The sequence below is a fragment of the Sorex fumeus genome, unplaced genomic scaffold (assembly GCF_029834395.1).
Source record: "Sorex fumeus unplaced genomic scaffold, SorFum_2.1 ptg000025l, whole genome shotgun sequence".
Taxonomy (NCBI): domain Eukaryota; kingdom Metazoa; phylum Chordata; class Mammalia; order Eulipotyphla; family Soricidae; genus Sorex; species Sorex fumeus.
In genome coordinates, this window is record NW_026606082.1 from 2384921 (window position 1) to 2401380 (window position 16460).

At 60.7% G+C, this 16460-nt stretch overlaps 1 protein-coding gene across 2 annotated transcripts in view; it reads left to right on the forward strand.

Annotated features, from left to right (window-relative positions):
* The window catches only part of KIAA1671 (KIAA1671 ortholog), a 78979-nt gene that overhangs the window by 51920 nt on the left and 10599 nt on the right, over window positions 1-16460 (forward strand). For both annotated transcript variants that reach the window (XM_056114485.1, XM_056114484.1), the window contains exon 2: window positions 15945-16063. In XM_056114485.1, the coding sequence (XP_055970460.1) occupies window positions 15945-16063 (119 nt within the window). The remainder of the gene's footprint in view (window positions 1-15944; window positions 16064-16460) is intronic.

Sequence of the window (16460 nt, forward strand, 5' to 3'; positions counted from 1 at the left end):
CGTGAGTGCCCGGGCCCTGGAGGAAAGCAAAGTGGAGGTGGGTATTTTTGGTTCATGGCAGAGTTGGAAAGAACCCCATCACCCCAGGCTGCCAAGCGCGAATGAGCAGCACCCTGGGGAACCTGGCACGGACGGGGCAGCTGCAGGACCCCACCCCCGTGCACTCCAAACAGGGCCAGAGGCTGCCCAGGTGGCTGTGGTGGGGGTGCCTGGGGCATGTTGGGGCCCAGCTCGGATAGTGGTGTCAGGGTTGGGGGGGCACCTCTGAGCCTCTTCTGGTGATTCTCAGCCAACCAGACTGGCAGATAGATCAGGTGATTATCCTGGCAGTGTGGGGCAGCCTCTGGGGCTGCGTCTGATGGTGGCACACAGGGATCATGCTATGCCAGGGATGGAACTGGGGTGGGCCGCCTTGCAGGACACCCGCCCCGTGCTGTCTCTCCAGCCCCCCTGTTTTGATTAACGATGTCTGCCAGGGTGGGTCAGGGGGCATTGTCCCTGACTCCCTGCTTTCCTCTTGCTGTTTTTTTTTTGGGGGGGGGGTCCCACCCGGCTATGCACAGGTGTTGTTCCTGGCTCTGCACTCAGGAATTACTCCTGGCGGTGCTCAGGGAACCCTCTGCGATGCTGGGAATCGAACCCGGGTCGGCCATGTGCAAGGCAGACACCCTACCTGCTGTGTTGTTGCTCCAGCCTCTGTTCCCCCCCGCCCCCCGTCTTTGGGCCACACCTGGCGATGCTCAGGGGTCACTCCTAGTCCTGGACTCAGGAATCACTCCCGGTGGTGCTCAGGGGGCCCTGTGGGATGCAGGGGATCGAACCCAGGTCTGGCTGTGGTGCATGGGGCCCTCTCTGCCCCCACCTGACTCAGATGAGGGCCCAGCCACAGTCGCTGAGCCGCCTGGGGCCTGGAGCCTGTCCGAGCTGGCCGTGCATTCTCTGCCCTGGACGCCGGAGCCACGGCAGACCAGTTTGTACATGTGTGTGTGTGTGCCTGTGTGTACATGTGTGAGTGTGTGGAGTGAGTATGTCTCTCTGTGTGAGTGTGTGTGTGTGCAAGATACCCCCTCTTCTGACTGCCCTGTCCCCTCATCAGAGCTGCCCGTCCCCGCACGCCCGCTGATGCCACTGAAAGAGAAGGCCCAGCAGGGTGGACCCTCCTTTTCCAACCTGCAGGCCCTGAGCTGCAGGCCAGGGCCTTAGGATTCGGACCACCAGCTCCTGGGACCAGATCTGGACATTTTTAGTTAGCAGGCATGATCTTGAACCCTGGCTCGGGCTGTGTGACCTGAGCTTGGGCTAAGTAAGCCCTTTCTCAGCGTCAGCCCCTTCCCCCCTGAAAATGGGTTCGCGTAATCCTTGCCTCCTGAGGACGTGGGGGCGGGAGGCGGGACAGGATGGGGCCAGTCTCACAGAAAGGGGGTGCTTTGTGTAAGATTAAACATGGTTGAGCCGCGGGTTTATCGCTCTGCAGGCAGACCTTTAGTATCTGCGGTACCCCGTAATTCCTCGCTCCAGTCCCGGGGGTGGGGGACGGGGTGCTGGAGCAGCAATCCTGGTTGCCTAGCAACAGGAAACCCATCCTGGTCGCCCGTTCAGACATGCCGGAACGGCTCCGAGCTCCCTCCCAGCAGAGGGGAGAATTGGCCAAGTGCCTCAGCCCTGCCCGCCAGGTGCAGAACGCAGCCCCTTCTCCCTGCCCTCCAGCCAGGAGGAATGTTCTGGAAGCACAGAAGGCTCCTGGGGACTGCAGGGAGGGCGTCACCCCCAAGGATTCTCTGCGCTGTCCCAGAGACCCCGCTGCCCTCTTGGCTCTGGGACTCGGTTTCCGGGGGGGGGGGGGGGGGGGTTAGGGGCGATGGTTGTTGCTCTCGGTGATTCTATGCTGCCTCCCTTCCTTCCTTCCTTCCTTCCTTCCTCCCTTCCATCCTTCCTTCCTCCCTTCCTTCCTTCCTTCCTTCCTTCCTTCCTCCCATCCATCCTTCCTTCCTTCCTTTATCCTTCCTTTATCCTTCCTTCCTTCTTTCCTCCCTCCCTCCCTCCCTTTCTTCCTTCCTCTTTCCCTTCTCTCCCTCCCTCCCTCCTTTCTTTCTCCTTCCCTCCCTCCTTTCCTCCCTTCCTTCCTCCCTCCTACACTTCCTTCCTCCCTCCCTCCCTCCCTCCCTTCCTTCCCTCCCTCCTTCCTTTCTTCCTCCCTCCCTCCCTCCTTGCCTCCCTCCTTTCCTTCCTCCTTGCCTCCCTCCTTTCCTCCCTCCTAGACTTCCTTTCTCCCTCCCTCCCTCCCTCCGTCCCTTCCTCTTCCTCCCCTACTTCTCCTCCTCCCTCCCTCCCTCCCTCCCTCCCTCCCTCCCTCCCTCCCTCTCTCTGTTTCTTGCTGGATTTTGCGTCACACCCGGCACTGCTCAGGGCTTACTCCTGGCTCTGTGCTCAGGGGTCACTCCTGGTGGGCTCGGGGAACCATACGGGGTGCCGGGGATCCAACCCAAGTCGTCCACCTGCAGTACAGGTGCCCTCCCCACTGTCCTGTGGCTCGCTCACGTGGGAGCACCTGGCTGTTTTGCTCAGGGCTCTCTGTTCCTGGCGCTTTGTTTGTTCTGGTTTTGGTTTTGGCGTTTGAGCCAGACTCCTGGCTCTACACTCAGGAATCTGCACTCCCACTGGGGCTCAGGGGACCCTTTGGGATGCCGGGGACAGAGCCCGGGCCGACTGTGTGCGGGGCAGGCGCCCTCCCTGCTGTACTCAATCTCTGGTCCTGTAAAGCTTACTCCTGGTGTGCTCGGGGGTGGTGGGGATCGAACCCGGATTGGCCATGTGCAAGGCAAACTCCCTCCCAGTTGCAGTATCGCTCCAGCTGCTCTACAGCCAAGCGAACGGACCCTCAGAGGTGCCACTCGCACCTTCCCTGGAGAGAGGGCTGGTTGGCAGCTCCCGTTCTCGGCTTGGGGGTGGTGGTGATGGAGGACCCCTCATCCTGTCCCTGGGGCCGGGCAGGCCGATGGTTTCCTGGCACTGGGGCACAGGCCGGGTTGGGGGGTCCACAGCCTGGAGCTCCTCTCTGCCCCCTCCTCCACCCACCGTGTACCGAAAGACTGTTAGCTTCCTTCCTCCTTATCCGTGGATGCAAAGTGGGTCCTGGCGTGGGGGGAGGCAGTGGTGATGGACACTCATCCCGCCCCGCCGGGCGTGTCCAGCACTACACTGGACTCCAGGCCCAGCCGTCCAGAGTCAGGAGGACCCGAGCGCTTCCAGGAGGGCTGCGTTTCGTGTGGAAACGAGGTTGCCAGTCATTCGGCCGGGGTTAAAAATAGCTCGCAGACCCTTGACGAAGTGAATGCTGGCCAGAGGCAGAGTTGCGGGCTTTATCTTCCTTTATTCAGCGAGGGGAAATTTGCGGAGTAAAGCGCTGGCCTGCCCCTGACCAGCCACCTCCATGCTGCCGTCTTTCCTGGTCCCTCCCTCCCTCCCTCCCTCCCTTCCTCCCTCCCTCCCTCCCTCCCTTCCTTATTTTATTTATTTATATATTTTTGCTTTTTGGGTCACACCCAGCGATGCTCAGGGGTTACTCTCCTGGCTCTGTGCTCAGGAATTACTCCTGGCGGTGCTCAGGGGACCATATGGGATGCTGGGAATCGAACCCGGGTCGGCTGCGTGCAAGGCAAACACCCTACCCGCTGTGCTATCTCTCCAGCCCCCCTCCTTCCTTCTATTTATTTATTTATTTATTTTTCTTTTGGGGTCACACCCGGCGATGCGATGCACAGGGGTTACTGCTGGCTCATGCACTCAGGAATTGCTCCTGGCAGTGCTCGGGGGACCATATGGGATGCTGGGAATCGAACCCGGCTCGGCTGCGTGCAAAGCAAACACCCTCCCCGCTGTGCTATCGCTCCAGCCGCCCCCCTTCCTTTTATAAACGATTTATAACGTCTGGCTTCATTTGGTTCATTTGTGAATCCTGAGCCCAGAAGCCCAGACAGTGCCCCCCAGCCCCTCTGCACCCCCCCACGCCCCCCCTCACTGAATCCCACCTCCCCTCCCCTCACCCCCTTCTGTGTTCTGCAGTCGCTGCCCGGAACCGGTGTGTTCCTCACACCAAACCCTCCCCCAGCATAGGCCAACCCAGGGTTCCGGAAAATCAGGCTTAGGAGACTGCCCTGAGCGTGTGCTGTCTCCGCCGGTTCTATGCTGCATGTCCTTCAGCCGTGAGTCGACCTCTCTGAACCCTGGTGGTTTCCTCCAGATGCAGACTTAACGACGACAGTCGGGAAATCCGATTTCTGAGAGGATTCCTGGTGCACATGCGAGCGTCTGCCCCACCGATAGGAGATGCCACGCACACATGCGCTCTCTCTCTCTCTCTCTCTTTCCCTCTTTTTTTTTCTTTTTGGGTCACGCCCGGCGATGCTCAGGGGTTCCTCCTGGCTCTTCACTCAGGACTTACTCCTGGCGGTGCTCGGGGAACCCTATGGGATGCTGGGAATCGAACCCGGGTCGGCCGCGTGCAAGGCCAACGCCCTCCCCGCTGTGCTCTCGCTCCAGCCCCAGTGTGCTCTCTCTTATTTGCTCAGTTTCCTTCTTTCTGGGTTCTGGGCCACATCCGGCAGTGCTCAGTGACTTCCGTGCTTGCAGGGGGCGTGGGGGACGCGGTGCCAGAGATGAAGCCTGGCCTCCCTCGTGCCTTCGGCCCGCTGAGCTCTGCTTCCTTCTTTTTTCGGGATTTCTAGTGTCAGCAGGCTGCCCCGATGTTTCCAGATTCCCCACCTACTCCTTCCGTTTTCTGCAGCGGTCCCACTCCCTGAAATGCCCTTGCCCCCCCACCCCCCATATTCACTCACCTCTCTGCAGGGTCCTCATCCTCCAGGCCCGGCTCCCACCCCCCTCCCCTCCAGAAAGCCCGCGTGTTTCATCTTCCCCCTCTCCCCCCCTACCCCCCACCCCCGCCAACCTCATTCACACGCACACACGCTTCAAGGGCACACACCTCTGGGCCCAGCTCGCCCCCGGCCCCCGGTCACCAATTCCCCAGGCCCCCAGACACTCTCGGAGCAGTTCCCTGGGGTTTGCCCAGAGCGCGCCTGGGCGCGGGGCTGGAACAGCTTTCCGAGTCTGGTACCCCCTCTGCCGTGTGAGGGGACTCAGTGAGGACCCCCCTCCCCCACTGCCATGAGTGGAGCCCAGTGAGACCCGGATAGCCCTGCCTGAGCCCTCCTCCCTCGCCAGGCAGGGTAGAGCCGGTCTTGGAAGCCCCGTCCGTGTGCCCGCCCCGAGCCTCCCCCCCGGGGATCCTGGTAGGGACCCCCCAGCTCACCTGGGACCTGAAGCTCTCCGGGTCTGCCCCCAGTCTGGGCAAAGTGCCCGTTTGCTGTCTCGGTGCGGGTCTAAGCCTGCCTCGGCCCCCACCCCGGCAGTACCCACCGTGGTCCGGGCACCTGGGACACCCCTTGCCTTAGGGACAGCGAGTACGGCCCTGTGGCCCCTGGAGCCTCGGTGTGGGCTCCCTGGTGACTGCTGGGAGCACCCCCCCCTCGCCTGGCACGGCTGATGGGCGGTGTGGGGGCCTGTGAGCTGGCCAGGCAGTGAGGGATGCTGAGAGTTGGGCCAGTGGAGTGGGGGGGCCCTGTGAGTTGGCCCAGTGGTGGAGGCCCCGTGAGCTGACCTGGCTCTTACGCACAGTGGCCGTGGGCTGAGGTGCTGAGGCTGGGAGGGGAGGAGTGGCAGACGACCCCAGAGACTGTACCCCCCAAGCCCACCCCCACAATCCCTTCTATAAAAAAAAAACAAACATTTATTTTTTAATTGTTTGGCCACACCCAGCTCTGCTCAGGGCTGACTCCTGGCTCGGTGCTCACGGATCACCTCTGGCAGGGCTCAGGGGACCGTACCGGGCACCGAGGATAGAGCTCGGGTCAGCTGCATGCAAGGCCAGTGCCCTAGCCCCTGTACTGTCACTCTGGCCTGACAATAGGTGGGTTTCAATTTTTTGTTTTTTGTTTTTTAAATTCAGACCCAGTGGCCTCAGGGCTTACTCCGGCCACTGCTCCCGAACTCCGACCCCCGACCTCAGACCTGCCACTGTCCTCAGGGGGCCATGCCAGCCAATCAGTGTGGTTCAGACAAAGCCCTTGCCCGCTCTTTGTTTAAAAAGAAAAAAAAAGCCTGCTCTGCCCGTCCCTGCCTGGCCCCTGGGGCTCATTGGCAGTGCCCTGAAATGTTTGGAATGAAAACACCTGGAGACAATGGCAGCGCGCTGGCCAAGTCTGCCAGCCCCGCAGGAGGGTGGGCTGGGTGAGGGCTGCGGCCCCGCTGTGACCCGCTCATGTCCCAAGCAGGTCCCTTCCCTCCCACCTCAGTCTCCCCCTCTGGGGAGTGGGACACTGACCCTGAATTACGGGTTTCTCCTTCCCGTCTCCCCTCCCCCATCCCCATTGGCTGGCACCGACTCTCGGCTCGGTCCTGAATGCGCCCGGCACTGGGTGTCCGGAAAGCACAAGAGGGCAGAGTGCCTGGGAGCGGTTGGGGCACCAGGGTGCCCCTGGGGGTCCGGGCTCAGCCCTTCCCACCTGCCCCCTGTCCCACTCTCTCTCACCCGGAGTCCCGGGCTGGCAGCGAGAATCTTCCACCTGGCACTCTGGAAGGGACATAGGGGGAACGCCAGGCTTGGCGTGTCATTTGGGGGCGGGAGCAAGTTGCCTGTTACAACTCACATCCGCTGTCACCCCGGGTCTGAAATACAGTGGAAAATAGTAAAGATAATATTTTGTACATTTGTTTGTTTGGGGGCCACGCCCAGCTGTGCTCAGGGCTTACTCCTGGCTCTGTGCTCAGGGATCAGTCCTGGATGGGTGCAGGGAAGGGATGGTGGGAGACCATATGGGATGCCGGGGATCGAACCTGGGTCGGCCGCATGCAAGGCAAATGCCCTACACACTGTACAACCTCTGCGGCCCCAAAAGCGATTTTTTCTTTTTGGAGGTGGTCACACCCAGCAAAGCTCAAAGGTTATTCCTAACTCTGCACTCAGGAATTACTTCTGGCAGTGCTCGGGGGACCATATGGGATGCCGGGGATTGAACCTGGGTCAGCCGCATGCAAGGCAAACGCCCTCCCCGCTGTGCTATCGCTCCAGCCCCAACAACTAATTTTTTTTCTTTTTATTTCTATCTTTTTTTTTTTCAACAAAATCATTTATGTAGCTACTGCAGTTTCTTGAGCTGACACTGGTGTACAAGAGTGTAAATTTACTACGTTTTAGGGGTACGGTGTCTCCTCACCCACCACCAAAGTGCCAGCATCCCCCCCACCCCACTTTCCACAGGACCCTTCCTTCCACTGCCCGCCCCTCCCCCTTCCCCCCCCCCCCCCCAACCTCGGTTCTGTCGTCAGAGTCCAGGATTTGTTTGCCTTGGCCAGGACCGTGTGCCCGCTGCTTTGTTTCTGTGTATACCACCAGAGAGCAAGGCCATCCGGTGTTTGTCCTCCCACATGCCCCTCTGGCCCCGTCCCTGCGGTCAGCAAAGGCTGGACACCATCTTTCCTTACTGCAGGTCTACCCCATGGTGTACACACACACACACACACACACACACACACACACACATATAAATACCCTGCCCCACCACCCTCTCTCTCTGTCTCTTCTCTCATACACACTACACACACACACACACACACACACCCCACAACTTCTTGGGCATGTGGGTTCTTTCCAGATCTTGCTCCCTGTAGACGGTGCTGCAGGGAGTGTGGGTGTGTCCAGAGCTTCCCCGTGTCAGTGGGTTCCTGCATTCCTGGCCTAGAAACCCACAGAGGGGCATTGCCGGCTCAGAGGGCAGCTCTATTTTTAATTTTCAGAGGAATGTGGAACACTGGAGGAGGGCGGCGTCTGTTACCCTGTAACCATCGCCTGCCTCCGGGCCTTTGCACTGGCCAGCTCAGCCCTCAGGCTGCCCCAGCTGCTCCCCCCAGGGCAGGGGTGAATCTGCCTGACCTGCAGATCACATAGTAGGTGTGCCTGCACAGAGTAGGTGCTTGGGTGAATGAATGAATGAGTGAATGAATGAGTGAATGAATGAATGAAGCCAGACTTCCTGTCATCCATGGTCTTTGCACTTCCTGTGATGTGCAGTTTCCCACTCGCTGGAAAGGGGGCCTCTCCTGGCCCCCTTTAATAGAGAGGACGTTGGTATCTGGTGCCTTAGAAGTCGCTACCCTGGGACCTTTCCCTCACCCGCACCCTGGCGCTGGCTGGTCCCTCCGGCTCCGTCTCGCTCCCTCCTTCCGCCAAGTTTCCCTGAGCACTTGCATTGTGAGTGCCCTGGGCAGGGAGAAGTGACCCCCATACGTTCCCAGCCCTCAGCGGCCCTCAGTCTCGGGGTGGGCGCGGTCAGATCCCCAGCGCCCCGCGCCCAGCGTTCCCCAAGAGACTTCCGAGTGGGGACTGCGTGTTGCCCTGGGCTGGCGATCCCTGGGTCTGGAGGGTAGCGTAGGAGTTCGCCTGCCTCCCAGGCAGGTGCTCCCAGGGTGCAGCCTAGAGGGGCAGAGCCCGCATGCGGAGGTGAGCGGGGCCCGGCCTTGGCCTTTTCCTTGCAGCCCTGACACACTCGCGGCTGCCTGGCGCACTTTTGCCATGCTGGCGAGCCGAGGCGTCTTTCCTGCCACAGCCCCTTGGGCCTGCCCTGCCCGTCGGTGGCTTTTCCCTGCCCCTCGTGGCCCGGGTTGACCCTCCAGAGAAGGGCGCCCCCGTGGAGGCCGTGGTTTCCGGAGACCACGAGAATCCCCACAATGCTTATAGGTTCTGCCAGTTCCACCCAGAGACGCCGAGGCTGGGGGAGGGGCAGGGGGAGCCGCAGGGGGGCACCGGGAATCCCCCCCCGCTCCCCGCCCCCAAAGGCCTCTCATGTCCCCCTGCCCCAGGACCAGAGAGAGGGGATGGCAACCGAGGAGCACTGGGGGCATGAGGGCCCTCCCGCACCAGCTAGGCTCTGTGCTCAGTGCTCTGCCGGGTTCATGAGCCCAGGCCGTGCTGGCTTCCAAGCTACAGGGGAGAGGCTCAGAGAGGCCGAGGGACTTGGCAGAGGCCACGCAGCTTCGGAACACCAGGGAGCCAGGATCGGGTTCTGGGCCACCTCGTCCTGGGTCTGTCGGGCCACACCCCAGCCCCTGCCCCCGAAGGACTCCCCACTGACTGCCGGCCACCCAGAGGCACTGCAGGGGCCTGGATGCACGCTGACCTCTGGAGTGCTGCCAGGGCCCGGTCATTTGCCCCCTCCTCCCTCCCACCCCTCCCCCGGCATCCTCCAGCCTCACCCCTCCCCTAGGTCAGCCCTAGAGACCCTCCCATGCACTTCAGCCAATGGCCGCTACCAGAGGGGGGTTGTGCTGGGAACTGCTGCCGTGCGCACTGACCCCTGCAGTACAGACTCATCTGCGGTGCACACTCACCCCTGCAGCACATAGATTCACCCCTCCAGTGCACACTCACTCACCCCTGCAACACACAGGTTCATCCCAGCAGTGCACACTCACCCTCCAGTGCACACTCACTCCTGCAGCACACAGGTTCACCCCTGCAGCGACACTCACCCTCCAGAGCACACTCACCCCTGCAGCACACAGACCTCACCCCTGCAGTGCACACTCACTCCTGAGTGCACATGACTCACCCCTGCTATTCACAGGACTCACCCCTGCGCAGCACACAGGTTCACCCCTGCAGTGCACACTCACTCCTGCAGTGCACATGACTCACCTCTGCTATTCGCAGGACTCACCCCTGCAGTACACAATCAACCCTGCAGTGCACTCACCCCTGCAGCTCACAGACTCACCCCTGCAGCGACACTCACCCTCCAGTGCACACTCACCCCTGCAGTACATAGATTTACCCCTGCAGTGCACACTCACTCCTGCAGTGCACATGACTCACCCCTGCTATTCACAGGACTCACCCCTGCAGTGCACACTCATCCCTGCAGCTCACAGACTCACCCCTGTAGTGAATTGACTCATCCCTGCAGTGCACACTCTCCCTTGCGGCCTAGACTCACCCCTGTAGTACAGATCACTCGCCTCTGGAGGTTGGCAGCCCTGCCCTCTACGCCACGGGGGGCGTCTTGCAATATACAACTCACCCCGAAGCCCCAAGAGTGAAATGTACCTGGTCCCTGAATTGGGGGTGGCACATGGGGGGACGGACGGGGGAGCTGCCACAGTGAAGCAGATCACGGGTCCCCCCAGGCCCACCGTGATGCTCACCTAGGGTGACCCCGAGCACCCCCACCAAGGGCTGGCTCCCCGAGTCCCGTGGAGAAGCCCGACACAGTGTGTGTCCCTGTGTGCGTCTGCGTGTGTCTGCGCACGTTCTGGGCACGGAGGTGCCGTCTACCTGGCATCGTGCGTGCACGGTCTCAGGTGCATCTCCGCTGGGCCACGTGCGTGTCTGGCCCCAGGAGCGCCCTCCCAGCCCCACGGCCGCGCCCCGCCCCCTCCGCGGCCTCACACCTCTGTCCCCGCTGCTGCCACTGTCGCCTGACAGGCTGAGCCCGTGCCCGGAATAGATGTGTGAGAAGTTCTGACGTGGGTTGTTTCCAAAAAAGGTACCGCATTTGGCCGGGGCTGTTTTTAAGAATCCCTCAGAGGGGCGCCGGGCTGGGCTGGGTGGACTCAGATTGCAGGGCAGGGTGAGGGGGCAGAGGAGGGGAGCCCCACGCTCGGACATGGAATTCTATCTTAAGTTACCAGACACAAGTGTTTGAGAAGACCAAAGAGGCCAGAGGCCGGACAGAGCCATGGCACAGCGGGGAGGGCGCTTGCCTTGCACGTGGCCATCCTGGGTCCCACCCAGGGTCCCCTGAGCACCTCCAGCAGTGATGCCTGAGCTCAGAGCCACACCCGAGCATCCCCGGGTGTGACCCAACCCTCCCCAGGATCTCCATACTTCCAGAATGTTCCCTGCTTTCCCCTTCCCTGAGCCGGAGGGGTCCTGACCATCTCAGGGCTTAGTTCTCCTTGCTAGATTCATCTCTGCCGAGTAGGAGGGAAACAACAGTCTATTGACCTGTCCACTTCCACGATCTGGCCACACTTAGAATGGGGTGTTTTGGGGGCTGGAGCGATAGCACAACAGGTAGGATTGTTTGCCCTGCATGCGGCCAACCCGGGTTCGATTCCCAGCATCCCATATGGTTCCCTGAGCACCGCCAGGGGTAATTCCTGAGTCCAGAGCCAGGAGTAACCCAAAAAGCATACCCAAAGAGCAAACAAAAAAGAATGGGGTGTTTTAGCAAAAGATTTGTAAAGAACAAAAACTTGGGGAAATAAAAATAAGGTACAGGGCGGTAAAAGTTAAGATTTAAGGGGTGCGCGTGCACACACACACACACACACACACACACACACACACACACAAGTTCTGTGGTCTATTGCAAGAGGCTGAGCGGGCAGGACCCTCTTCACAGGCATCAGAAAGGAGCAGGCCTCTTGCGTGGGGCACCCGCTCAGCTGTCAGTCCCTCTGTTCCTCGGTTTGGTGCTGGCACTTGAGGCTAAGGGCGCCCCCGTTCCTCACCAGGCCCAGCGTTGAAGCTGGGGCACACGCTCTGTCCCCCCACTCCCGTGCCCTGCGTGACTCTCCTTCTGCCAGTTTTCGGCCCCGGTTTCCCTTCCTGCCTTCGCTTCCCGCTTGTCTGCCGGTCCCGTGCTCCCACTCGAGACCTTCCCAGCTTGCTGGCGAGTGAACCCTAACTAGCCTAACTAGACACCCCCTAACTGTGGCCCCGGTCCAGCCCCATACCTGTCCTCACCCGCCCCTGCCTGGCCATGCAGGGCCTTGCCCGGTTCCCTTCGGCTCCTCCCACTCCTGCCTTCCTTCCTGCTCATGGAGCACTCACTGGGAGCCCCGTGGGGGAAGCTCGTGGAGACCGTGTGTCCCGGGCAGGAGGGACCCCAGGCCTCCTCCCGTGATTCCTGCTCCCTACCCGACGCTGGGGCTCTGGGGCTCTGGGGCTCAGTGCGGGCACAGACCTGTGGCAACAAGGGGCCGGGGGTCCGTGTGGCAAATGTCGGGCATTCGGCCCTGCAGGCTCCCGGGACAGACGCTGTGCCAGGTGGCTGCGGCACATCTGAGGAAGTCACCCCAGACTTCCCAGCGTCCCTCCTGGAAGCAGGGGTGCCTGGGCGGGGAGTGGAGGGTGGAGGTGAGGAATCCAGGACTCGGCTGTCCTGGGACTGCAGAGCCCCCCGGGATAGAGTTGCAGAGGGAGAGGGCATGTCTGGAACTGCCCAGAATAGCCCTCTCAGCTGGACACCCCAGACGCTGACCTGACTCAGGTTCTTTCTTGGGCAAATGTGTCAAACACCCCCAAATAGGTCCAAGCCTAATCCCTTCTCCTCCTCCATAACCATCTGCATCTGTGTCTTTTTTTTTTTTTTTTTTTTTTTTTTTAGCTACACCTAGCGGTGCTCAGAGCTTACTTCTGGCTCTGCACTCAGGGATCACTCCTGCCGGGGTTCAGGGGACCCTATAAAGTGCCAGGATCGAACCCGGATTGGCGTCGTGTAGCATAAGTTGTACTTTAGGGCTTCAGCCCCAACCCTACCTCTTCTGGTTGTGAAGTTCACACGAACTCACTGGGAAAAAGTTATTTCAGGAAGCATTTTTCTCTAACAAGTACTTAATAACTGCGTGATAGGTTGGGCCTTCTAAATGCTGAGGGACAGCGCTTAGTAGATGAAACAGCTCCCCTCCCCCTCATCAATCTAGCCAAGATCTAGATCAAGATTCAGCCAACAACTGCCTATGGGCCTAAGTCAACCGGCCACCTCTTTGTAAATATAGTTTCATGGGAAACACAAGTACTTATAAATAAAGTTTTATCGGAACGTTGCCACGTGAAACTTAAAGAGTTCCGTTGGAACACAGTCACGTTGTCAATAAAGTTTTATTGGCACACAGTCACGAGCACTCACTCACCTGATGCCTGAGCCTTAATAGCAGGATGAAACAGTGGGGTCAGAGACTGGGTGTGGTCCCTGAAGCCCAAACTATCGACTCTGTGGCCCTTTCAGAAAAAGTTTGCAGGGGTCTGACATGAGTGAGCAAGTAACGAACCCTTCCTGGGCAAGCAGGGCACCTGCCTTGCATGCGGCTGACCCGGCTCTGATCCCTGGCACCACGTTGTCTCCCTCATGCCCCTCCAGGAGGGACCTCTGAGCACTGCTGGGTGTGACCCCTAAACAGAAATGAAAGAGAACCCCGCGCCCCCCCCCATCTTTCACTCATGAGTGTACATTATAATGCTAGAGGTATGACTTAATCGTTTAGGGGGAGGCAGGGGGGAGCCACATCCGGCAGTGCTCAGGGCTTCCTCCTGGCTCTGCACTCAGGGATCACTCTTGGCGGTGCTCAGGGGACCATCTGGGATGCCGAGGATCAAACCCATGTTGGCCGTGTGTAAGGCAAGTGCCCTGACCACTGTACTCTCTCTCTCTCTCTCTCTCTCTCTCTCTCTCTCTCTCTCTCTCTCTCTCTGTGGCCCCTTAAGAAGTTTCCTCAATCGCAGTGGTACAGGCGGTACAGAGTTGTCAGTGCGGGTGTGACATCATTGCTGAAACAGTCGCTCCCCCACCGCAGAAAGATGTGGAACCTTCCCAAAGTTTCCCTTTGCTCCCTCGCCTTGTTTGTCCGCGTGTTGGCTTTCACAAAGTTGCTGTCGTGACTATTGTCGTGATGTCATTCTGTCCCTACCCTCCTAGTAACCGTTTCCTGGGATAAGGGATTTGCCTTCCCGGGATGGCCAATGTTCTTTCCGGACTGGGTTCCTGGGCTGAGTTGAGGCCATCCTAGTGTAAGTTCCACTCGTGTCTGTCCCAATGGACACTTGGGTCTTCTTTGTTATTCGCTTGCCTGCAGGGAGCACCCGCGTCTATGGAGTTTGGTGGGCACGTCCAACAGTTTTCTTTCATTTGCTTTGTTTTGCTTTGGGGGACCCAGCCCCTGGTGCTCAGGGCCTACTCCCAGTGTGGTGCTTATGAGGGGTTCCTGGGGAAGCTCCAAGCAGTGCCGGGGAGCGAACCTGGCCCCGCTGCACGCAGAGCCTGTGCCCCACCCGGACCCGCCTCGCCGGCCTCTGACGGTTTTCCTGAGTTGACCTTCTGGGACCACGAAGTCGAGGCGTTGGGTGCCCGCCTTCCTCTGTCAAAACTGGGTCCGGACTTGTCTTCATGGTGCTCCTCGCCGGCCCCCGAGTGCGAGTGTGTCCCCAAGCCCCAGAGCTGAGCATGCACAGGTCCTGGCCACTGTCTCTGTGACATCTCGGAAGCCAGGCAGCAGCTGGAAGGCTGCTCAGATGACCAGGCCATTCGCCGTCCCACAGAGAGTGTCAGGTGACCCTCGAGGTCAGCGCCCTCTGGGTATGCCCAAGTGGGGACTGACTTCACCCTTGAAACACGCTGCAGCTCCCTGCCTCAGCAGACAGATGCACATACATCCACGTGCACACACATTCATGCACGCACACACACATGTACACACACACACATACATCCCACACACTGATAACACACACGTGCACTCCTGCACACAGACATTAACACTCATGCTTATGCATACACGTACACTCACACACACTAACGTGCATATGCCCTCAGACACACACACTAACATTCATGCATAGGACTCACACACACATGCCCACACGTGCACTCACACTAACACACGCACATGCACAAACACTCATGCACTCATGCACGTAGGCACTGACAGACATGTGGGCACACACACCAACACATCCATCCAGTCTCACCTGTACATGTATACACACATACAGCCCCACACACGTGCACACATGCAGTCACACACACACACACACACTCATGCACGCACGTACTACTGGTCCCAGCACCACATGGGCCTCCCAGCATGTCCAGCAGTGGGCCTGGACCCCTGAGCAGCCCTGGGCCTAGTCCCCATAGTCTATAAATACATGTCAAGTCATTCTCCAGAACATCCTCAGGGGCCCGGCTCTGCCCCGCCCCCTCTCCCCCTCCCAGTACTGAGTCAGGCTGGTGGGAGGGGGGTGTTGGGGAGGGCCGGGGGCCTGGAGCCTGGACTTGGGGCCTGCAGAGATGGGAACAGAGCCATGGCCGGGGTGGGCTGGGCAGGTGGTCGGGGGGAGTGGGATGGAGGAATGCTGGGGGCAGGCTGGGACCGGGAGGATATTGGGGACCCCATGTCAGGGGTGCTGGATTCCAGCGGGAGACTGGGGATCCCGGGAGGTTCCCAAGCTGTGACTGCCCGGGGCTGGCCGCAGACGGGACCAGGTGGAGGATGCTGCCACCTAGTGTCTGGAACCGGGAAGGTCGCTCTCACCCGACCCCCGGATTCCTCAGCTGCTGGCCCTGGTCACCCAAACGAGGGTGGAACCCTGAAGTGCAGGGCCAGCAGGGACGGTGTGGACTTGGGGTCCAAGACCCCTCCCAGGGCCACAGTTTCGTTTGCGTTCACCGGACGGGCGTTTGATGTGAACCCTGCCACTTCCTCTCGCCGGGACCCAAGGTCCTCCTCTGTGATGTGGGGGTGCTCGGTGGGGGTCATAGGCCCGTCTGGGAGGTTGGCTCTGGGGGTCGCAGACCCGTCGTCTGGGAGGTTGGCGGTGGGGATGTGTGAGCGCCTGAGTCCTCAGCCTTGAGAGGCCCGATGCACGGGCCATCCTCTGCATCCAGGACCCAGGGGGTGTGAGGGGTCCAGGGGGACAGGGGTGGGGTGCGTGGGGGCGGGGATGCGTCCGGTGCAGTGTGGGGGCGGGAGAGGCCCGCGAGGCGGGGTGGGCAGCCCCCTCCCTTGGGCCCGCCTCTGAGACGGGAGGGCGCCGGGCGGGGCTGGGCGGGGGCAGTGCGGCAGCGCCCACCCGGCTCCCCAGCCTGAACGACTCTCCCTTCCCTCCGCAGGACCAGCTGAAGCAGTGCTTCTCCCGGCGGGTGCCCGAGGCCAAGGACACCGACACCCTCGTGCAGGAGGCCGACAGCCAGTATGGGACGTGGACGGGCCAGCGGCAGAGCGGGGACAGGTAGGGAGTGCATGCGGCCCTGGGGCCTCGTGATGACCAGAAACCGCGGCCCACCGCAAAAGCGGCTGTGTGTTGGAGTGGGTCCTCCAAACAGCGCTGGCCGGACCGTCCAGAGCCTGGCAGGGCCCCCCCACCCCCCGCCCCGCACCCTGCATCCCGGCCAGCCCCGCCCAAAGCCCCGCCCAAACCCCGCCCACATCCTGGCTGGACACACCCACAGCCTGGCAGGCCCCCAGAAGTCCCGCCCACAGCCAGGCAGGCCCCGCCCACAGCCCCGCCGGTCCCACCCACAGCCCCGCCAGACCCGCCCACAGCTCCTCTGGCCCCGCCCACATCTTGTCTGGACACGCCCATAGCCTGGCAGGACCCCCAGCAGCCCGGCCGACCCCGCCCACAG